Source organism: Ambystoma mexicanum, chromosome 13 (genome assembly GCF_040938575.1).
Source record: "Ambystoma mexicanum isolate Mex_15411 chromosome 13, UKY_AmexF1_1, whole genome shotgun sequence".
NCBI lineage: Eukaryota > Metazoa > Chordata > Amphibia > Caudata > Ambystomatidae > Ambystoma > Ambystoma mexicanum.
The window spans coordinates 318,116,608-318,141,102 of record NC_090938.1 but is presented as its reverse complement, the minus strand read 5'-3'; the positions used below and the strand labels follow the sequence as shown (position 1 = coordinate 318,141,102).

The 24,495-nt window shown below is 46.0% G+C and overlaps 1 protein-coding gene across 4 annotated transcripts in view; it reads left to right on the top strand.

The window, feature by feature from the left end:
* Nucleotides 1–24,495, top strand: part of LOC138521176 (ubiquitin carboxyl-terminal hydrolase CYLD-like) — a 2,059,174-nt gene that overhangs the window by 1,607,370 nt on the left and 427,309 nt on the right. For all 4 annotated transcript variants that reach the window (XM_069633784.1, XM_069633781.1, XM_069633782.1 and 1 more), the window contains 3 exons: nt 825–960; nt 1,553–1,661; nt 4,644–4,762. In XM_069633784.1, the coding sequence (XP_069489885.1) occupies nt 825–960; nt 1,553–1,661; nt 4,644–4,762 (364 nt within the window). The remainder of the gene's footprint in view (nt 1–824; nt 961–1,552; nt 1,662–4,643; nt 4,763–24,495) is intronic.

The window sequence follows — 24,495 nt, the reverse complement described above, 5'->3', positions numbered from 1 at the left end:
GGGATTCTGCACTGTCATTTTATGGTAAGGGTGGCTTTAGCTCAGGAAGAGAACTGGGTATTTCCCCATTTTACAGAACCCAGGTAGAGACGCACAGCTCTAAAAAATGATAGAGTTGCAGTCAATGGTGCAAGACCCTAAATGTTAATGTTGACAAATTTTGACTGAAGTCGTAAGTGTTTTAGTCCAAGGTGGCTTGAAGAGTGTTTTTTTTTGTTGTTGAACATTCCTTTTCTGCGTGCACTATGGTAACAAAATGACCAGGATGCCCCGTATTTGCCCTGTTTATCAAAGCAAAATGTTGAATATGGTATGAAAAGGATGGATTTTTCACATAGTCTGGCTGATGCAAGAATGTGGGTTCACAGCAGAAAATACCTAAGTCTTTGTTTATGTGGATGCAGGTGGCCAGGCACAGTCATGCACCACTACAGAACACAGCTTTCAGTAGGGAATTCATTTTTCTGAGATCTTCTCTTTTGGGCTGTTCTCAGCCATGGTACATTTATAGCGACAGGGGTCACCAAGGTGGCTTGCACAGTCAGCCCCACCATTTCTGATGTCTTTGTGCAGCACTGTGCACCAGACCTGAAAGGAGTGATGAGGGGATGATGGGGTACATTATTTTTATTATTATTGTATGCCCTCCTTCTGTGCAGGGAAAGAAATAAAAGGAGCGCCAAAAGGAGCGATGGACGTAGGCACTGAATATCATAGTGACTGACTGCGTACCTACTGTTCCTCGGCCACCTTGCGTGTGAGAGCTCAATATCTCACTTGACATTTTGTAACCTTGTTCTCACTCTCTTCTCCCTCAACCACAGGTCCCACGGGGGGAAAGACACAAACGGATGCATTTTCTACCAGATTTTCACAGAGATTAAGCAATCCATCACTGTGCCCAGTGTCCAGCAACTTCTGGAGTGGTCCCTGGTTACCAACGACCTGAAGTTCACTGAGGTGAGATTGGCTGTAGAGATTGGTCACCTTCTGAGGTAAAAGTATGCTTCCACTGATACTAGCTGGACAGGTGTTCTCAATGTGCACTTAAGTCGTGCATTCATGTATGGCCTAGACAAGCTTATTTATGATCTCCTGGACACATGTGATGCCGCAATGTGTGCATTATACTGGACAATTTAAAAAATCAGTAAAAATGTGAGGGTAATAAAGATATCAATGGCAATGTGTGGGAGAAAAAGATCTGCTTATCGACAGTCAGAAACCTTTACTTGAGAAATAATTTTCCAGAAATGGGTATTGCACTGTCTGTCTGCAAAGGGCTTCATATTAGTGAGAAAGCAATCGAGGGCTGATTGTTCACTGTTGATAATCACAAGAAATCGTTATTTTTATTACTGCACTCCTTTTCCTCTTCAAAGTTCGCAGTGTTCAATACTTGACAATAAACTTTCTTGTGTATAAGTTTGTTTCTCTAAAGCTACATTCTTTCAACCAGTGGTCGGAAACTTACAAATATTTGCAGTAGCTTATTGACTGTCTTAACTTGGGAGCCTCTAATTTGTGCCCCTTTAATCCCTCCCGTCCTTAGGCCCCTTCCTGCCTCATCCTCCAGATGCCTCGAAATGGCAAGAACTTCAAAATGTTCAGCACCATTTTGCCGACCCTGGAGCTGGACATCACCGACTTACTAGAAGACTGTAAGAGCCCTTTTTTTCGCCTTTGGATGGGAAAGGTGGGATAATAATGGCAAGTGTTATGAGTTTGCAAGATACCCTAAAAGAATGACTGACTGGACGATCACCACACCCTAGATTGGCATTGGATGCAGGTTCATTAATTGTATTGAGATGGATTATGGGGGAGGATTTTAGGAGGCCACCCTATTTATGATAAACAGGGAAGACACTAAAACCTTAGCCAAAATCCAATCAAGGTACGAGGATGAGCATTCAAGGCTTATTTTCAGGAAAAATGTGACAGTGGTCTAGGGCTACAATGAGCCCACACCGAAAAACACCAATAATTTAGGTTAGTCAGTAAGCATTTGAAAATTCAATTATTTACTAGGCCTTTTGGAACACACTAAGCACATAAAAATCACAGGTAAGTAATGTAAATTAAAATCGATATATAACTTACATATGTATTGACCCTTAGAAATAGAATTGGTACTAAGTGAAAACATAGTTTTCACTTGAGCAAAAACTAAAAAGATCGATTTAGAATGACCACTCTGTGACTGCACAGAGCAGCGATTCTAAATTGAACTGTCAGCCCCTGCCGCACACGACTGCGCGCAGGTGCAGATAGGCGAGTGTCTGTGTGTGTCTGCGTGAATGTTTGCGTGTGGACTTGGTGTGCGTTGTGATAGGAAGAGAGTAGTGCTGGATGGGGAAAGGGTCGGGATGGGGTATAAAACCCCCATTTTACAAAACTGGAAGGAGATGGTGGGGAAGGGACCACCTTGAGGGGGAGGAGGGGCGGGAGCATGTCATATTGTCGCATTTTAAAGCTGACACTAAAAAGGCCAAACAAAATCGGTCTTTTTTGTGTTTGGTCTTTAAAATGCAGTAATATCACATAGAACCATAGAATTGCATATGAATTATATATGTTCAACAGGTGAGTAACCAGATGCAGAAAAAACAGGTAGAATACTTAGAATAAGCACAAACTCAGCTCCCTCTATCTTATGAAGTTGGGCCTTGTGCCCAAAAGTCACAAGTTCCAGACTATGGTTTCTTCAGGGAACGTATTTCAGAACTGATGCAGTGGGCTGCAGTGCTGCTTTTGAAAGTTCTTTAAAGTAAGGTAAGTATTTATCAAATCATATATCATTTATGTCAAATAATTCCCAAAGTAATCCTAGGAAAGGATTCTAAGCCCCGCTTTGACGACCAAAGACCAGGCCAGAGGGAGTTTATGGACAGGTGTTCTACACCCAATTTTACCCTATTGAAGGTAGGGGATGACAGAAACAGATATGTTTACTTACCCAGACCCCGATTCTTCCAGTTGACACTGCAGATCTTCCTGAATTTGCTGGGGACACAATCTTTGGTCCTTGGTTGAGGTGAAGGAAGCCCCTGGTTGTGGGTGCAGAGGTCACTTTTGGGGTTGGGAGCTGGTTTTGGTTCTCACCAGATGGTTCCAGTCAGCTTCAAGAAGACAACCCACAAATGAAGAAAAGATGCAGACTTCTGCAGTGCAGACCCATCAGGACACCTCACATGAGTGCAGAAAGATTGTTCCAGTGGAGGTCATCATGATGAAGCGGCGACAGGTGATCATCCAGCGGTGAACACAGAAGGCGCCCCAGCACAGCTTCCCTGGAAATTAGATGGCTGAATTTGCAAGGACAGGTGACTTATGGCATACGCTGAAGATCTTGCAAGTCCCCAGGCTCTGCCCAGAACGACTGCTGCAGCGAAGGAGCCCATAGGGAACTGGCCAGTCCACTGAGTGGTCCAGGGACACGTCCAAAGGCTTCCAATGTGTGGATCCTTGAGCAGGGGTTGAGGCTATTTATTCTCTCGGGTCCAAAGATCCAAGCACCAACAATACTCTTCTTAGACCAAACAGAGGAGCAGGGCTTCATTGGGTGAATCACTGCAGTCTGTGGTGGTCAGCTGCAGGAGTAGAGACGTTCTCGGATCTTCCACATTGATGCTCTTCCACACAGAAGTCTTGGTTCCAAAAATGATGCTGAAGAAAACCTCCTTTCATCCAAGATTTAGTCTGAGAACAAGCCCAAGCCCACTAATGGTAAGGATCTGCAATATTCAAACAGACCATGGTTGTCCAATCCTGGACAGCCTCTGTCATCACATTCATCCAGCAACAGACATTTGGGCGCCAAAAGGTGTGGACTGGGACGAGACAGTCGCAGCTTTCTTCACGGACACACACACAACACACACACTTGCCAGCAAAAGCAGCAGCTTTTGCTGGGAAAGGGGTTACCATACATGGCATTGCCTGAACTGAGAAGGCAGGTAGAAGGCCACAGAACATGCAAAAACATTTCAGAGTGCTAGCCGCCTTTAGTAGATGTTTGTGGAAAATATACCAGAAGAATATCTCACAAATTGTACAAATCACTCATTTCTCACCAGTTTGTCTTAGGCACATTGTCCAATTAACCAAAAGCCATTAGGTAAATAAGTTATAAGGATACAAAGTATCCTTAATATCCTAACTGCACTTCACTTTAAGGTGATGTGTGCAATTGTAAAAAAAAATATAATAATCCAGTACTGACAGTTTTAGGGACTAGCCAGTTTCCCCATACGAATGAGCACAACAAGCAAGGGGAGAAAAGCAGAAAGCTTTACTGACCTCCAAAAGTCAGGACAGAGTTAAAAAATAAGCAAAAAGACTTGGGGTCTCATAGGAATCTATGGAGGGAAAGGTGCAAAAAGGAAAACATTCATAAAAACTTGTAACACAAATCTATATGAAATTGTTGCACATGTATGCACACTGTACAATGGACAACATGTTAGAATAACATTCAAGACTGAGGAGCTCAATGCTCGGGTAATAGCTCAAACCTTGGACCCTCTAAAGATCTGTAGATCCAGGAGTGTTGTTTCAATTTGTCCCCCATGAGGTAGTGCTCTATACAATCATTTGCTTATCTGTGCTGAGGACATTACTTTCTACCCTTTTCTCAACAGCCCCTAGGGCCTGCCGCATCTGTGAATCCCTGGCATTGTTGGAATGCAAGGAATGCTTTGATGATCCGGACATCTCCCCTGGTCACATAAAGCAGTATTGCAGCATCTGCAGTAAACAGGTAGGACCACATCTTAGGTGAGTAGTAAGGGGGGCAAAGCATCCTGTAAAGGAAAACGTCTAGAAAAGTGGTAATTGTTCCTACCGGACCTGATGCTCTTTTGTTGCCAATGATTTTCTGCTAGTCTACAGTCAGATATGCAGTGACTTGCTGTTCTGTGACTCTTTCAACCTCTCCCTGATCGGCCTCTTTCTTGACCCCTAGACCTTTTCATTCACCCTACCCTCACTTCTGAACTGTGCCTCGTTATTTTTCTTTTTCCATATGATTTTTTCTTTTGACACTCCACCTCTTACTTGGAGTATTCTGTACATCCCTTGCTTTCCTTCTCTTACCCTCCTTGTGTCTTGCACTTATCTGAAATCTGTCTCTTTCTAGATCTATGTAGTGCCTTCTCGCTATTTTTTCTGCTCTGTTCTGGATCCATCTTCTTTGCCCTTGTTTACTTTTTCTCTCTCCAATGAGTCCATTAATTGTGTGTCCTTCTGTTATGCTGGAAATGGATCAGAGGGACAGGGTCTCTGGATCCTTGTCCTTTATTGCTTTTTATAATGTATTCTGTATTGTTTTCCATGCAGGAGTTCATGTGGGACTCCTGGCGGTGAGGCTCTTCCTGTATTTGGTTTGGTGAACAGAGCCTTGGGATACCCTTATGGCACCCATGGGTGGGAGTACAACCCTGTACTCCTAGTGTATGCTTTTGGGCACCTTTGTGTTGCCCACAGAGCTGGGTACGCGCTGGTGGCAGCTCCGTGCTGAAGTAACAGGTGCCCTGAACATCCTCCATTTTGGAATGCCCAGGCCCTGTCATTGGAATCAGTGGATTCCTGATAGGAAACAAAATGGCCCCTGTGGCCTCTTGCTTTCTATCGATTGTTACCTTAATTTTCCCTTAGTCCCGGGAAGCCCTGACACTGTCCCTTCCCCCTGACTGGCTGTTGGGTGGAAGTTCCATATATGGTGGTGTGGGGAAGTCCAGGCCAGACTGGCTGGAGCCTTCCCAATGACTGTATGTTGTGGGTACGCCTGTGGGGTCGGCCCTGAGTGAATGGAGTGTGTGACGAATACGCATTCTGTGTTATGGGTGTCTAGTATCTGGTGTTTGACACAATGAATGAGACAGTCCGGCCCGAAACTGGTATGAGTGCAGTGTGTAGTGCTGAATGGCAGAGTGCTTGTCCGAATCCACTTTCTGTGTTGCGAGTGTCTGGATGGAGAAGAATGGCCTGAATGCACAGTGCACCTGATTGGCTGACTGACTGCCTAAATGCCCTTCTGAGTGATTGGTTGCCTGAGTGTGACCCAGCAGAGTGAATGGGAGATCAACAGTATATCTGGGGGCCTCTCACTGCTAGAAATCGTTCAGAAGCTGAAGTAGAAACTGACATCGAAATTGACACTGTTCAGAAGCTGAAGTTGAAACTGATGCTTAACTTTAAGCCCACTGGAACAAGAAGAACTGCTGATGCTGTCCTTCGCTAATCTGAAAGCTGCTCGGCCTTCAAGGAACTGATCCAAGAGAGGACCTGGCTAGGAGACCTCTCCCCGAGCTACGAGGGACCATCGTGCACCAGCTGATTTTTGCCAAAGCTCCCTTGTAGACAGACCTATGAAAGGCTGCCGACCGGAGAAGGGGACCGCTGAGGAGAACAAAGAGAAGAACTGGACAGCCGCCGACCAGAGCCACAGTACTCTATTTGCCTAAGAACATTTTGATTTAAGGACTCCCTTGTTCATCATCGTCGACCGCTTTCATCCTGCCGGAGAAATTCAAGGCCGCCGACAGCAAAGCAGAATCTGCCGGTGGGTTTCCCGCCACCCAAAGACCTCAGAGATGCCAACGAAGCTACTGAAGCCAGCCATGGCCACGTCCCGTTTGCCGACGCTCTTGCTGGGCCAAAGTTCTTCATTTACTCTCCTTGCTGCAACAAACCATCGTCGTCGAGGTGCACCGCATGCCTCCCGTGTTGCAGGACGTTTTCGACCGATCATCAACGAGAACTGTAACGCTCACCTGATTCCCGCAGAGGCGCCGGTCTTGACTGGGTGAATGCCGTATCTTCAAAGGTGATGTGTAACACACGGTTGGCTCTTTGGGCTGGACCTCTGTGCACTGTATGTCTGACTCGAAGAGTAAGATGTCTGCAGATAGAAAATATGGGATTAATGAACTGGGTTTATTGGGTGCCTCTCTCCTCTTCCCTTTCTCTTCTCCTGTAGAACCCCAAAGGTTAACGCCCTCACCTTAGGTAAGTGAACGCCGAGCTCTCCATCTGCCTCGGGGCAGGGTGCCGTAACCAGTTTCTTCACTGGATAAGGGTGCAGGCCTCTTGACCTCAGAGGACTGCTGTCCGTCATTAACTGCACGAACGGTAAGTTCTGGGCACTTCAAATGTCTTAAAAGTCTTTTGTAATGATATCTCTTGTTTTGCAGGGTTCCGGCGATGGCGGGCTGATGAGAGTTGAGGATCGAACCCGCGTGAGGAATAGAAGCGCCTGGAAGCACTTAAGTAAGCGCTTGTAGCCTGCTTCACGATGCGCACTAACTGTCCCTTTTATCTTGCAGGTACAAGTTCGGAGCTTTAGAGAAGCTGAAGGGTGCTGGAATACCCACTGGATTCGGCGTGGGAAGGAGTAATGGCACGTGAGTAATAAAGTTGCCCAATGTCTTTAAACGCACCTTCTTTTGTCTTTCAGATGCGGGATGCAGCGCCGAAGGCCTCCGGAGCGTGCGAAGAGCTGGTAAGCGTTTGTCTTTCAGATGCCGCAATGCAGTGCGAAGACCTCCGGAGCATGCGAAGAGTGGGTAAGCCTTTGTCTTTCAGATGCCGGAATGCAGCGCGAGGCGTTGGTGATAGCCGATGGACCAGGTAAGAGATGCGCTGCCACTGAAGACCGTAGTGCTAACCTGTTCTTTCTTTGTCTTTACAGGTGCTGCTGAAGACTGGATTCCAGGATGGTAAGCCTTTGTTCCCTTAGGCCCAGGATCAGAAGCAGAAGACACGATGAGCGTTCTGCTGCAGAGAATGCAGAATAACGCAAAGCAAGATTCATCCATCGGTTGTGGTTTAAATAGCCTCCTGTAGTGCTTAGGTGTTTCCTTCCACAGCCACGCCTAGGTAAGAAAAGAGTTCCTGCTTTGCTTAGGTGTCTCCTTCCACAGCCACGCCTAGGTAAGAAAAGAGTTCCTGCTTTCCAGAAGAGTTCCAGTGTTCTGAACCTAGGGAGTGGCTCCTGCCCCACCCAACAGGAAAAGTAGTCCCAAACAGAAGAGGATCAGGGGTTCAACTGGCAGGTAAGTAAGCAGCATGGTCTGCTGCAGGTAAGTCCACCCAAGCATTATGAGCCCGGCGCTTCCAGCGCTGGGACTGGGCATCTTTATGAGCCTGGTGCCACTTGCGCCAGGACAGGGTCCAAAAGGTCCCAATTGGGACTGGCTGGCACTCGGAACCGGGGTTATGGGTCTGCTTCCAAGGGAGTCGGGCAAGTCCTGATCTTTTGGAAGCAGAGATCATGACAAGAACCTCAAGGACCGAAGCTACTGCCTCAACGACCACGTTCACCTTTTCTTCATCTCTGAAGTTTGGCGAACTTTGGCTCCTGCCTGAAAGGGAGTGCACTCACGAAGGGCCCGTCGATTCCCACATGAAGAGCTCTACAACACAAGGTACATTTGGGTTGCAGAACTATAGAAGAAGATAAGACTCTATTAGATAATATCTGGACTGGGCTTGTGGTGCATCTTCATGTACAGGTTGTCCAAGTGGGGGGGATCCTCATACAGAAATGTGCCTAGTGGAAGGGGCCCAGTATTCTGCCAATTGTCTAACCAACTTGTTTTCCTCCTAAGGCTATGGTTGATATTGTTTTTCTGTGTTGATTCGTATGCTATTTGAACTGAGTACAGTTGATGCATTTTAATGGAATCAGAGTAATCGTGGTACCACCTAGAACTGTATATATTTACCATTTTAGAATTGTCGGAGCACATGTGTGTTTTCGTGATTGTGTATATAACCTTGAACCTTCTTTATATAAAGACTGTGTTTTAACTAATACAGTGTGTGGGCATTACTTTGTGGGTGCTTGGGGACTACACTGTACTTAAGAACCAGCCCGCATCACCTCCTGAGAGCTAAGCTTTGGTGGCTCGACCACGATACCAATAATAGAGTATCTTGGCTGGGGTCCTCTGTGCCTCTCCTCTGCCATATAGAGAGCAGGAGTACAGACACCCCCGTCCAGTCTTTACACCTTCTTTCTCTCGTCATTCTCTAGTCATATCACCATTACCTGGAAACTCTAATCTGCCACACATCCAGACATCCATGTACCCGGATTACCCGTTCATTATGTACCACACTAGTCGCACAGCATAATGGCAGAATGTCTCCTGTTTTCTGTCCAGTATTGCTGTTTCCCTTCACCTCCACCGGACATTTCTGTTAAAAACTGTGTTTTGCCTTGTCCCTGGTCTTATTTGGCCAATGTCAGGAATAATTCCCAAGCACAACAACCTCTCTTTACTAATCTTTTAAATTCAGAACTTGCCTTTGCTACTGATGGTTTCTCGTATAAATGTACCAACTTGGCAGTATGGATACTTATTATGTGTTCATTTAAAACAATTAGTACGGTATATACTGCAAAAATAAGCTGCTTCTAGATGCTTAAACTTGCCATTTTTCATCTGAACACGAAATCAAGAGTGTACACATAATATGCATATTACTTGGAAACACAAAGCATGATGGAGAGAAAAGTTGAAAACACACGCATACGTTGTCCACCATGTTGTAGGGGAGTTTTATTATCAAGAAAACGCCGGTTTACAAAGTTGTATCCAAAAGGTAACGTTCAGCTGGATAAATAAGGCGATGTTCTGAATCCAGAGGCTGTTTTCCGTCTTGCAAATTTTTGAGGTGTTGAGTGTTTAAAAAAAACCAAGTTTTTTAATGTTTTTATTAATTTAATAAACAGTATACATTAACTTTCCAAATTATGCAATTTTACATTCTGCCAATATTTCCAGTTCTATAAAACTCCCAATTTCCCTTCCCCCGCCCAAAGCCTGCTGTAGTCTGTGGCATTAGGTTGTAGATCCCACACACTCGCTCTGTTCCTGTCTTGTATTCGCTAGTCTATATTTTCATCTTCCTTTTGACTGAACCATCTCACTGTGAGGGCTATACATTGCATTATATATGTGCCGGGTTCTTGTTTTTGCACACTCAGCGCTCTCTCCCACACCACTGTTTCCGCTTTTGTCCATTTCCACAGATCTTCCCACCATTTGTTGATGCTTGGTGCTGTCTGCTTTCCATCGCATTGCTATGCTGCGCTTTGCCAGTACATATACAAGGGGCCTCATTACACGGACGGCGGTAAGGGAATAACGGTACCGGTAAGCGATTACCGGTAACGCTAAATTCCCTATTTAATTACAACCCGGACTTGCCACTATTAGCGCAACCGGTAAGTACGGTGCCACTAATAGAGGCAAGTCCGTGGGTGCGCGACCCCCATGTCGCAAATAGTCGCATGGTGCTAATAGCATCCCATCACAAGCTAGGCGGACATGGCAATAGCGGCATGGGAAAGACCCAAAAACCCCTTACCGGCATGGCGCAATTACCAGCATCGCGAACCACCCGTTAAGAGACCTGAGCAGTGTTTCCACCTGCCACAGGTGGACACATCCAGCACAGGTGGAGGTGATGGAGACTGTGGCAGCACAAAAGAGCACACCACACCCCTTCCCACACAAAAAATGCTTCCAATACTGCCAGCATTACATGGGCTGGAGGACATGATTGCAGTGCGGCAGCACCAACAACAGGCAGCACAGAGGAGACGCAGGAGGAGGAGGAGTAGGGCAAGACAGGCGCAGCAAACACCACCAGGGCACCCAGCAATACCACAGAGCCAGCCACCAATCTACAGGATCCAAGCCAGTCCATTGAACCAGACACCTGAGCACATACAAACCCTGTACCGTCTGCACTGGGATACCATCACCATCATCGTGGATAAGATACATGACGACAGTGTGAGACTCATAGACATCAGAACTGCAATCCCGCCTCTAGTGCAGGTGTTGACTGCGCTCCACTCCCTGGCCACAGGCTCGCAGCAACATAATGTGTGGCAGATGCATGGCATCTCACAACCAGTATTCCCATGCACGCCGAACCAGGTACACAATGCCCTCCTGAAGCTTGGACATGAACACATATTCCTGCCACAGACTGCCCAGGAGATTGCAAACAAATTATGCATCTATTCACTTGCAACCATCCCAAGTAGCATCGGGGCCAGCAACTGTACCCATGTGGAATTGGTGGTCCCACATCACAATGAAGTAGTCCACAGAAACAGTAAATATTTTCACCCAATCATTTTCCAAATGGCATGTGATGCAAACAAGACAATCACACATTGTTGCACCAGACATCCCGGATCAACGCATGATTCAATGGTCCTGCAGAACTCAACCATACCAAGCAACATGGAGCGACAAGCTGGCCAATGATCGTAGCAACTTGGTGAGTAGCAGGCCATGCACAGGGCGGTGTGATTGGGGGGGAGAGAACGATACACCAACTGTGATTTGTCTGGCGTGCGTGGGACAAATGGTCATACAGATGTACTTCAATGTCCATTGGGGGACTTCACAATGTACTTGATAAGACCCCACATGAAATGCGAAGCTGCACAACATTGCATACATTCCAACATTTCAAAGATGACACATCCATCCACAACCACATTTCACATCATGCCACACCACATAATACACAAATCATCATCTTGCCCTCAGGACAGTCATACAGAATTTGGGCAGCACAACATCATTACCGCAATGTGCCCTAGAATGCATGCAAAGGAATCACCATTAGCCATGGCACATGACCACAGACCCATAGCACCACTGAAGTGATGCCCCGCAGCACAGCAACATGGATGTAGGGATGGCTGCACACTGGCATAGCGGTACAAAATTTGCCTGGGCCCAAGGACACCTGAGGCCTGGCCTCAGCCAGGACATTTCCATTACTTGCGGAGGCATGTTTCGGGCATGTCGACTTGCATGGTTGAGCCCAGCTTTGTACATTGTAGTCACGCAGATTGTCTACATGCATGCTGTCAGTTGTGACTTCCAATCACAATGCAAAGAAGACGTGTGGCATGTACAGTCCACAGCAGGGTGGCCGGTAATAGATACCCATTCTTCGCCCCATACAGGCAAAGCCGGCTATCCCCTAAAGAGGTAGCACCTAACCCCTGTATGGAACCACAGGAAGAGGACAACAATATTGCACATACCCGTACCTGCGTCGTGATGGAGCAGGCATTCGGCCTCTCCAACACACAGCTCCGGTGCCTAAGCGTGCCGGGTGAGGCTCTCCTGTACGGCCATGACAAAGTGGCGAAGAAAACCATGGCATGTGTGATGCCGGACTAAATTTTCATCAGACGGAATGTGCCTATGGCACCTGACATGCAAGCGCCAGATGAGGACGATGCGGATGGTGATGAGGATGGGTAAAAAGGCCCGCAAGAACATGCAAGTGGCAATGTCCAGGAGGTACACGATGTGCGTCAGCATCTGATGTATCAGATTCCATGACATCCAAGGTATAACTATTATGGATGCAGATGGGTATTACTGCCCTGATGCATGTGGTCAGTCCCACAAAGAACCATCTCCCCAATACAGTACGCACACACAATGATGAATACCAAGCCTGTGTTTCAACTTTTCAACAGTGTATTGTGAACAAAAGACAATAATTAAATGCATGGGCCCAACTCAGCAAACGACTTTACCCCCCTCCCCCCACAACACTCCCAAGAACACCCTTAACCCCCTCCCCCACAACACTCCCAAGAACACCCTTACCCCCTCCCCCCACAACACTCCCAAGAACACCCTTACCCCCTCCCCCCACAACACCCCCATGTGAGCCTCATGGTGTGAACGTGTCCTTCTCCACATGTGCCACCTAGTCCTTGCTGGCCCTAATTGTCAGTGCCTCCTCCGCCATTTGGTGGTTGGGATGTGGTGGGCTTCAGGTTGCGCAGAGACCGGCGTAGGGGGCTAGTTTGCCGGGAACTCCCAGAGGAGGTGGTGCTCGGTTCATCCTGTGTTGTGAGTGGGCATCGGCGCTCAATCGCGTCTGCTATACGGATCATGGCCTGCCTGAGTTGGGCCATTTCATTGCAGATCCTGTTGGTGCATGCCTCCATGCCCTCCCTTGTCTGCCGTGCATACATACTGAGGTCCTCCCTCAGACGGCCTGCCTCAGCCACATGCTGCCCTACTAGCCCAGTGATCTCTGCCTGCCTCTGGATGATGGATGAGAGGTCATGTTGCATGCTAGGTGCTGGTGGGATGACTGCTGTGCCTTGATGCATGGCACTGGCATCAGGTGAGAATACCTGGGGGCTCCATGCCCCTTTCAGTGTGGGGGTGGGTGATCCTCCATGGCTACCCGGACCTGATGACAACCTTGGGCTTGCCAGAATGGAGCGTGTTGGTCTGGGGGTCTGGCTTTGATCCACAATGCCATGTGCTTCCTCCTTGTCCGAAAGTGGGGCAGTGGCTGCTGCCTCACCAGTTGAACTGGTGGCAGCAGAGTGCGTGCCCTCCATGCTGGTTTCACTTGCAAGGAGACACACTACCGTGGGTGCTACAATGGCAGCAGGCATGGCCTCGGGCTGCGTGGAACTGGTGCTCCTGCTGCCTTTGTGCCTCTGGTCATGGTCACTCCTCCTGGTTCCCCTTGAGGCCGTGGCGGTGTCCCCTGTGGCATCTCTCCTGTGTTTTTTGGTGGATGGGGGAGCAGGTGTCGCAGTGCGTGGCTCCTCTGTTTCTGTGTGTGATCCTGTAGGGGTGAGAAATGGGGATATTCATCATTTATGGTTCGACCTGCCTTATGCTGAATGATTACATCATGCCGCTCTATGCATTTTGGCCTCTTTATTGTGGATTCAGGTAATGGGGAGGTTGGGTGGGTCATGCGTTGCACGTGTATGTGGTGATGCATGCATGCATGTATGTTTGTGGCTGGATCCACAGCATTAATATGGACACATAATTGGGGGGCCCCTCACACTTCACTGTGCATTTTTTGATGCATACACTCACCTCCATCGGACGAAGTGGCCACGCCATGCTCCATTTCTCCAACACCCTCTATGGATTCCACTCCAATTGTGGATGCACAGGTCTCCTCCCACTCACAGAGTTTAATAGGCGATTCGCTGCCTCCTCCTGTGCCCATAGCCAGGTTGCGGTTCGCAAGCCAGTATGTTCCTGACACGGAGCCGGAGGTCGTCCCACCTCTTACGACAGTCTTTAACTGTGCGGGTGGTGGTGCCCACCGCGCTGACCTTAGCAACCTCTGCCCAGATGGCCTTCTTCTTGAGGATGGTCTCCCGCCGCATGTCGTTGCTGAAGACCACATGTGCATTTGCCGCTAGTGTCTCGGTCAGCATTATGAGCTCCTCATTGCAGAAATTTTCCTTACGTTGCCGCTCTGTAGATTTTTTTACGGCCTTGGGCATCTTTAGGCTGTCCTGGAAGGATTTTTGTCCGAGTTTCCTGGATGCGGAGGATGGCAATGGATTGTGTTTTTAAAGATGGCCGCCGTGCTCTTTCCCGTACCTGTGCGATGACGCTATTTCCGCTTCCGCGTTTTCACGGTGACTGCTATTAGCGGTGACCGCAATTTGCATGCAGTAAGAAGGCGGAGGTGCTATTAGCACTTTGGTCGAATCCGTTAATGGACTTTTGGGGGGCTTTTACGACACAGCGGTAGGAGGATTACCGGCATGGCGCTATGCTCGTGTCTGCGTACTCCTAATAGTCCGCAATTTGCGGGCTCTTGCGAGGGAGGAGACGCAAATAACGCCATGCCGGTAAATGCCTTTTTTTACCGCACAACGTGTAATGAGGCCCAAGGTCTTTTATCTTTCCCAACGCTTTCTGTTTGGTACACCTCTGAAACAGCCCTAATGTGCATGCCTCTGGGGATTGTATGTCTAGGGTTACACCTCCTGAGGCCACCCTGATCGCTATGCTCTTCCAAAAGTCCTGTATAGTGCCACATTCCCAGAACATATGCGTCATAACTGTGTTTTCTATTGCATTTGGGGCACATCTGACTGCTTGCACCTTTAAACTTGGATATCGCCTCTGGTGTGAGATATGCCCTTTAAGTAATGTAAAGTTGCAGCTGCTGCAGTCTAGCTTTCCTTGAGACTTTCTTGTGATATGAGACTACTGTACTCCATTCTTTTTCTTCAAAGGTTCTCCCCATTTCTCTCTCCCAACTCGCTTTACATTTCAATTCTTCCCTCGAGTAACTACCTATCAAGACCTTGTACAGCCTAGATATAGCGTGTCCTCCCTCTGAACTATTTATTATGATCTCAATATCCTAATTTTCTATTGTGTCATCTGTAGTGGCTGGCCACCTACTCCTTATTGTGCGCATTATAGCCCCATGCAATAGGAATTGGCCCTCATGTATACCCGTGGTCTCTTGCAATTCCGAAAACCTTTGTATCTTGTCACCCTCGTGCAGGTCTCCAATTGTCGCTACACCACAGGACTCCCAGTGTGCCCGCACTCCCGCTCGTAGACCACTTTTATCTGCCATTATCGCTGCTAGTGGTATCTGTGGTGATAAGGGGTTGATGATACCCAAGGTCTTACAGGTCCTGTACCATATTTGAATACCCAATGACTCTAGCTGTGGGTACGGTTGACTCCTGCAGGACTGCCCAAACCAGGTCCCTTAAAAATAATTGTTTTATCGCAGGCTGCAGGAGTGCAGTGTCTACAGTGAGATCATCAGCCATCCAATTTACTACATACTGTAACTGGCACGCTAGGAAATACAGTTCGAAATTGGGGATCCTGAGCCCACCTTGTGCATAGGGTCTTTGTAGTGTGTTTAGGGCAACTTTGTACCTGCCACCATGTCACAAAAAGTTCCTGCCTTCTTTATCTAATTCCTGAGAGAATCTCATTGGTATGTTGTATGAGATGTTTCCAAAACAATGCATTAGTCTAGGTAACGCCACCATTTTTAGTAAGGCCGCTCTCCCAGCCATTGATAAGGGCAGCCTGCCCCAGAAAGGCATGGACTTGTTCAATCCACCCCTTGCTTTTATGGTATTATGTTCGTATTCCTGCTTGAGGTTGTGATATATATTTATACCAAGATACCTAAAGGAGGTTATGTTCCATGGCAGGGGGAGCACCGGTAGCTCCATGTCACTTTCCCCACCAACTGCCCCAGCGGGAATCAGCAGGATTTATTCTTATTAATACTTATCCCAGTTAGAGCACCGAAATTGTCTAATACCTGTAACAAATACTGTAAATTCTCACCAGGGTCATTTAAATATATCACTGTGTCATCGGCATACATGGAAACTATATGTTTAACTGCATTAATGTCTATTCCTATATCGCTATATTCCTGCCTAAGGTATGCTGCTATGGGTTTGACCACCATTATATACAGCATTGGGGACAGTGGACACCCCTGCCTACTGCCCATCTGCAGCTCCCATCTATCTGAGTAAGTAGCACCCATCCTGACTCTTGCCATTGGTATAGTGTATATGAGTCGTACCCACTTCATGTAGTGCAGCCCAAGTCCCATTTTAGTCATTGTGGCATAAAGCCAGTCCCAATGGACTGAATCAAGGCTTTTGTCGCATTTACCGATGCCACCGCACAATGTTCTTGTCTGTCTCTGGTGCAGTCTATCACGTGATGTAACCTTCTTAAATTCCAGGATATGTTCCTTTTATGCACATACCCAGTGTGATCTGGGTGTATGACCTAATTTATCACTTTACGTAGTCTAACTGCCAGTACTGCTGTGAGAATCTTACTGTACTGGTTCAATAGAGATAGAGGTCTATAAGATCTCGGTCTGTCTCACTTTTGTTAGGTTTTAATAGTGGGATTATTAAGGCCTCTCTCATGCTGTCTGGGAGGATCCCCATCTCATATACCGCATTATATACCTTTGCAAGGACTGGAGCCAGGATGTTAGCGTATTCGTTATAGTATTCCCCTGGTAAGCCGTCAGTTCCTGGGGTTTTGCCCGAAGGCAGGGATCTAATTGTGGCCAGCACTACTTCTGCTCAGAGGCTCCTCTAGCGCAGCCTTCTGTTGGTCATCTGGATGTGGTAGATGTATCATATCTAGTGTGTCCTGAATCGCTTTGCTTCCGTTTACATGGGAGTCTTTATATAATTCATTGTAGTACTCCTGAAATGCTAAGTTGATCCTTGCTATCGTGTTCTCTACCTTTTCATCTGTAATTTTTATGGAGTATATTGGGACCTTTTTATTATTGCTTTTATACAACCATGCAAACATTTTACCCGATTCGTCTCCCTGTGCATGGGTTCGTTCTAGGAATTTAGCATAACTGAATTCACCCACTCTGTCCTAATGTGTAAGGCAAGCTGCTGCAATCTAATCTCCTCTCCCAAGTGATCATCCTCGTCACTATTTCTCCTCTCAAGTTCCGCAAATTTCCGTTCAGTTTCCTCTATCTCTGTAGTTATATCTTTCTTAACTCTGCCTGCATTTGCTATACTTTCTCCCCTAATCAATACCTGGTATGCTTACCATAGAGTGCCCGCTTGTTTAACACTACCATCATTGACTTCCATGAACTCTACTGTGCGCTTCCTGACAAGATCCTTAGACACTGCGTCTAGCAGAGCGTCACTCCTGAGTCTCCACTTGGGTATAGGCAGTCTTGGAGCAGTGATCTCCCATTTGAGTAGGAGTGGAGCATGGTCAGAGAGGACTCTCGGCAAGTATTTCGCCTCATTGTTCGCCCGATATGAACAGTCCAATTTAGTATATGCTCTGTCTGGGGCAGAATAGTGAGAGTAGTCCCTCTCGCTATTGTGAAGAGTTCTCCATAAATCTGCCAACTGAAATTGGGACAAGAGAGAGTTTAAGACTTTGGCCGAAGGGGCTGGCCTCTTCAATTTCTTGTCAGAACTGTCTATTATGGGGTTCAGGGTTCAGTTGGAATCTCTGCCCCATATCATGACTCCATCCCTACAAGGTCCTAGCCTTGTGTATAGTGAATTGAAATAAATAGTAGCGTCATGATTGGGCGCATAGGTGTTGACTATTTTGTTAAGGATTTCAATCAGGCGGCACACACCTTAGTCTCGGCCTAGTATGCAGCGCGCGATTGAAATGCTTATGTTTTTATGTTAGATTCAATATTGAGATGGTACACCACTCATATCACACAGCCTTTTCAAATATCCAGGGTCACAATGGCCCATGAACCAGGCTGGTTGATAAACTGTAATATTTATTTATTTATTTAAAAATTCAGAAGAAATCATACACGTTTTAATATGGGGCAGCAATCACCAATGGGGTGATAAGTACAATAGGAATGTAAGCAAGGCACTTAGTTTAACCTTATCTTGACACATCTGCAAAACACCAGGTAATAGGAGTACTTTTGAGTTTAGGAAAGATAGCACTCAAGCTAGAATTTCCCCCTGCAATGTTCCCTCAAACCCTGGCAGTGCTAAATATGACACTCGGAAATGGATGGATGGATGAATTAATGAATGTGTGTAAAAACCTTGAAACAAATATTATTCCTCACTACAGCAACAATGTACAAGTACTAACAATCACAGGCAATGGATAACCAAGAACATACAGTCGAAATTGAGTGGCAGGTTTAAAACAGATTGCAGCAAATGACACGTTGGAAATGTTGCAAACTTTGCAATTCACCCCTGAAATTACCCATACGGTTTTTAATAAAAACTGGTGAAATTTAGAGTGTGGTTTTTGTGTTGAGGTGTAGCTATAGATCATAGGTACAATATGGAAGTGAAATTAGATCTCTAGCTGGTAAATTGAGTGAGTTATGCAAAATCTAGAAAGGTGCGTTTTGAGTAAAATGGAGCAGTGAAAAAGAAATCAGTTTTGACGAGAACAGTTTTACTCTACACTAGAGCATTCAGGCTAGGCTACCAAAGAGGGACACAGTACGCTCTAGGGTTGATTCGCGAATTCAACCCTAGCTCCTCAGCGCCCAACCCTGGCGGAACCAGTCAGATCACTCGAAATAGGACTAAGGGCTTAGGATTTACACAAAGCAAAAATTACTAAAGAGAAATCAAAGGCAGGGTTGCAAGAATGATTCTGACAATATTACAAGTTATCAGGATATGGATGGGGTGATTTAGAGAGTCGGATGAGAACAAAGACACGGCAATGTATACTATGGTTTTCTATCGTTCCTATTGATACTCTCAGTCCACTTTAGTTTAGTATTTTGGGACAGTCAGCGTTCTGGTCACCACACAGATCTGGTCTAACAAAGGACAGCCGGACAAAATCAGCGGGACAGGATCAGCTGGGCAGGGACTGGTTACCAGGTAGCACTTCTGAACTAGCAATTCTGGTCACTGGGTAATATAGGTCATCAGGGTAGCAGGATGGCAGCAGCATGCACTGAGTGGCAGCAAGCCAAGCTGGATCAGTATGCCAAAGGTACCACAGTTTTCCCCTTGTTAATGGGAAATTAAATGGTTTTCAGAATTTGAGGCCTTGCTGGAGCAGGATCAGCAATGCTTGGCCTTGTAGTTGGGGTCTGGATCTGGAAGATGACAGGTACAGGAACGCAGCGCAGGAAACCAGGACGAGTGTGTGTCTAGAGTCTTGTCAGGGACCCTTATTTATAATGCCTAGTGACATCATCCAAGTATATGACTGGGGCAGGATTAACTAAACACACCCCTAACAAAGGGATTGGACAAGGGGGCTAGTCTCCACCTCGCTGTCAGTTGGTTGGATTTCTAAGGGAATGATGTCAGGTTTATGAGGTGAGTTTTACAATGTTCAAAAACTCCCACATTTACTTTACTTAAACGATTTTGCCAAAAACATACATTTATATACTTGCAATCTGTTGCCAAATTATACACACAGGTTACATATTATGTGCAGCACTGATCAGCCCTATCCTCAGGTCTGTGGGACCTTTATTCACCTTTCTGATTGATACATTTTGGTAATTTTACACATGAAGGATTTGGTCTAAAATTCCATAACTTTGTACACAGATGCAAATTATCCCCTGGGATGTATGTACAAAATGTTATGTTTGCAACATTAATACTTTCCTCATAATCTGTCATATTTTGTAACTTCTGTTCCCCATGCAGCAATGAGTTCTACCAAGTCGTAAAAGAAAGCCTATGAAATTAGATTTGAAACTGCAAACCTTTTTTTTTACATTTTTACTAATTCTTTCTGCAAAGATAAACATTCTTTAAAGTTTATTTCTGATATAGTCTTTGTGAACAAATGGCAGTTCCTTTGTTGGGTCATTTTTTTTCTTCAACTTCAACTGCCGCCAACTGTCATTTTCTTCAAAGCAAATTGGGGGTTTCCAGTTTAATTGAAGGTTTTATTGCCCCTTCACACTTCACAGATCAGTGTCCCAGGACTTCTATTGTCCCAGCCTGGAGCACAGACGAATGTCTGACGAGCTTGTGAACTTTTTGTCCTGTCCCATTCAAAGTTTTTCAAGCCGGCAATTTTCACTTACGTGTCCTGGATTTATGGTGTATCTCCCTTCCTGGGGGAAGTTTCATGGCTGGCAACTGGAATGATTGGTTTTTCTGAGAGCTTGCAAATCCAGCCGATGTGTTTTAAACTCTTTAATTTCTTACTTTGGGTCCTGAATTAAAACAAACCTGTGAAAGAAGATAGCCTATATGTGTATTATCACCACTAACATAATCTCTTTACATTGCTAAGTAAGCAGGCTTTCATTAACAATTTATTTTTAAACAGGCCAATTCTTTCTTCAGTCAGCAAAGCCAATTTTTTCACATGTGTTAAACTGCTTTCTTTCTTTAAATTCAGTTTGGCAGCTCCTCTAGATTGCCCACACTGTCTTTGCAGCTGTAGTCATTTCCTTGTTTTATCTAAAGCATAGATACATTTACACTTGACCTGGCTCAGAGAGTTAAAGTCTATTTGAACTGCTGATCATGGATACTTTTTGGAAAGAAATAAAAGCGTGTTCCCGTCCAAATGAAAGTGAAGTTGCTCATTGATTTCTCTGATTTGGTTTGACTGGGCCTGTCACTCAGGAATTATGCCTGGTTTTGGTGAAGCACAGTGAAATATCCTGGGCATGACAGGGCCTTTTTAACCACAGTGGTTTCAGAATAAACAGATGGAATTAGCAACAAAGCAGCATTTTTAAAGGGTAAAAATGTTTCATTTGAAGGGGATTTTTGGCTTTTGCAGCAATGGCAGGCTTTCCTTTTCACTTGATTCCATTTATAGGTTTCAGAACACAATGGCATACTTTTTCAGTGTGTCCCCTTGTTTCATCTTGCCTGAAGTGTGCTAGGCAGGATAGTGCAGCCATCTTTTTATTTTTTGTGCTGACAAATGCAGTTTTAAGGTCCGGTGCGCACAGCAGCCAGCGCAGCCAGGTTGCTGTTTCTTGCGCAAATGCGGCTTAGTGATATGGGGCAATGCCGTTGAGTGGGTGAACATATCCCACAGTTTGTACTTCTCTTTTTTCAAGCATGCCATGCACTATGACCATCCTCCCCTCATTATCTGTTTTAGTGTGCAGGACTTTAAACCGGATTGATGGAGCTATCCACGTTAGAACCCCCTTGGCGTATGCTGAGTAGTTAGTACCTACTATGACCCCTCCACATTTTCAGGCTAGTTTCTTCAGTTTCTGTTCCTTTAGATGGGTCTCTTGCAACAGTGCAATCCCCACTTTGTCTTCGAAAGTATGCGATTACTCTGTCTATTACCTTAGTTGTTCAATCCCCAGACGTTCCAGGTCATTATCTTGATGTGCCCCGCCATAGCATGAATGATCTCTTGAGTTCAGTCCGAGCTATAGCCCTGGTTGGGGCATCAGTTTTTTCAGAGTGTGAGCTACATAGGTCCATATCCAGCCCCTCCCGTAACTGTAGATCCCCCATCCCCAAACATTTAATCAAATTTCCCCAAACTGAAGCTGTCTAGCAATGCGGCGCATGCTCAGACTGTTCCCGCTTCCCTCCACGAACACCTAGCCAAGTGGCAGGGCTCACGGTTCCTAACAGGTGAGTACAATATTGTACACTAAGGAAATGTATGTGGGGAAGCAGGGGGAACTTTCTTGGAAATACCCTTCCTACGAGTCTTCCGTGTACGATCTGTATTGCTCCTGTGGTAAGCAGCTATCCTAGGCTGCCAAGTTTGTGTATTCTCTCAGTGTTTTTGCTAGCAGCCCGCACACTCACATCACTTTAAGTCATTGAGTCCTACCGTCAGCCACTAGCGGACCCCCAAACTCATGTTCTTATCTTGCCAATAGGCTTCAGCCTTCTGGTATCTCTGCGCTGTCCATCCAGTCTTGCGCTTCAGAGAGTCTTTAAAAAAACAGGGACTTGTGTAGGACCCTTAATTTTGCTGGGTAGAACAGCATGTATTTAAGTCCAGCTTTCTTAAGTCTTACTTTCGTTGATATGAATTGCGCATGTCTTTTCTGTGTTTGAAAGGTGTAGTCCAGAAAAATCTTTATCTTGGCGGAGGACCTCTGTATAGTGCCCCCGGCAAGGATCTTCTCCCTGTCCTTATAATTGAGGACTTTTGCTATGATAGGCCTGGACGGGGCTCCTGTTGGTGGTCTTCGTACTAGGGAGCAGTGTGCTTGCTCTATGTTGAATTCTGCATCAGGTTCCCAGGACCTAATTCCAGCAGTAGTAGATTCTCTATGTAATTGTTGGGGTCCGACCCCTTCGGCAGTGCCACGATCCTGCTGTTCCGTCTTGCTCTGCCCTCCGCATCCTCCGCTCTTTCCTCCAGCAGTTTGACTTTTTGCTGTAGGATATTCACTTCTTTGGACATTTGTATCCTTTCTGTAGTGTTTTCTTGCACCTGGGTCTCTAATTTGTCTGTGTGCTCTACCAGCCCGCGCACGTCCTGTCTCAGTAAGCCAACCTCTATCCTGACTTCATCTATTTTAGATTCAAGGGTGGCCTGTAATGCCGCAATGGCGTTTAGTATCTGTTGGTTCCCGTAATCCGGGCTTCATTAGGGCCCTTTGTGTGGCCCATTTCACTATTTTTGTTTCTATCCTCCACCTGTCCCTCCTGGTTCTTTGCAAATGACTCCATTGTTGTCTGATTGCCCTTTATCCTGTTGGGTTTAGCTACCATCAGTTCAATTGTCGTATGCCACCTGGCCCACCACATATTGTAAGCGCTGTGTATCCCGTTGTCGAAAGAGAAAGTATATCGTGCCTCCTATTGTAATAAATATATTAATATTGGCCTACGCCAAGCTGCTCGAAAAGTCGCTTGCGAAAGAAATCCATGTTGCAAGGTCCTGACCTTAAATCCATGTAAGCCGCCATTTTAGATCAAACCGCCATTTTAGGATTCGTTGTGTAAAAGTCACCATGTGAGTTAAAATGGTGGACGATGTCATTCCAGAATACGACATGGCCGTCTTGACCTCTGTACATAGCTAATGTGTAGCTTGCCTGCAGGCCACTTGTTGAGGTCGTGAACTGAGACCTTGTCCTTTGTTGACCTATGTGTAGAAGGATTACTCGTGCAATGACACTAATCCACGAGCATATGTTGAGACAATGTATTCAAATACCGAACGAAGAAAATCTGTTTAACTACATTGTATTAATGTTTAAGAAGGCCTGCATGGAAAATCTTAGAATACACAGTTATTACATAGGCTTGTTGATACATGTATTAAAGGCAAACCAGTTATATGCGGTTGTTTGAGACTTGGCACGAACCCTAGATCGGTGATTTATTAAAAGGAATATTAACCCGAAGTGGGGCTGGACATCGCGCCCACGAAGTGTATAAAAAGTGAATGCATTCTAATGTACGACGTCTCTCACTGAACACACTGAACCACACTCGAGTTTGTTGTGTTGTACGGAGGGTCGATAGCTATCTGATTTTGCTCTGTTTTTGTAACTGGATTCAGTATAAAATAAAGTACTTTGTATGTTCCTTTGTAACCTGTGTTCAGTGTATTTCCTTTATGGGTACTCAATATTTTGATTATGTTTTCACAGTTGGCGCCCAAATAGGGACCCTCAAGATTGATGCCGGATTGTCGAAGGTTGACGCACGCTATCGGAACGGGATCAGACGGTGTGACATAAGGGGCCCCCTGAACGAGACGCGACATCTCAGCAGCGCTGCACGACCCGATCCTTGGACGATAAGAGTGTGGTCCGAGACGGCATCTTGACGAGGGTCCACTTATCGAGGCGGGCAGATTTGCCGAAATCACCATACACGAGGTAAGATTAGTTAGGTAAGATTCTTAGAAATCCAATCGGACGTCCTTAGGTTTGGTCAGGTGAGTCATGACCCGATTCTTAATTTAACCCTGACAATTTGAATTTTGGCGCATTGGATCTGCAGACACAATTATTGACCAGGTAACACCAAGAATTTGAGATATGCCTGGGAAATTGTCTACCTGCTTTAGGACATTATTCCGCAGTGATAGACAATCTTTGGAATTTAGCCGTCCCGCACCACAGGAGGGGTCGCCGGCATGTACTATGTACTGTAAGCATGGCATTGGAAGTATAGTATTTAATGACATTTGGCAAAGACAAACCAGACATGCCTCTGAACTT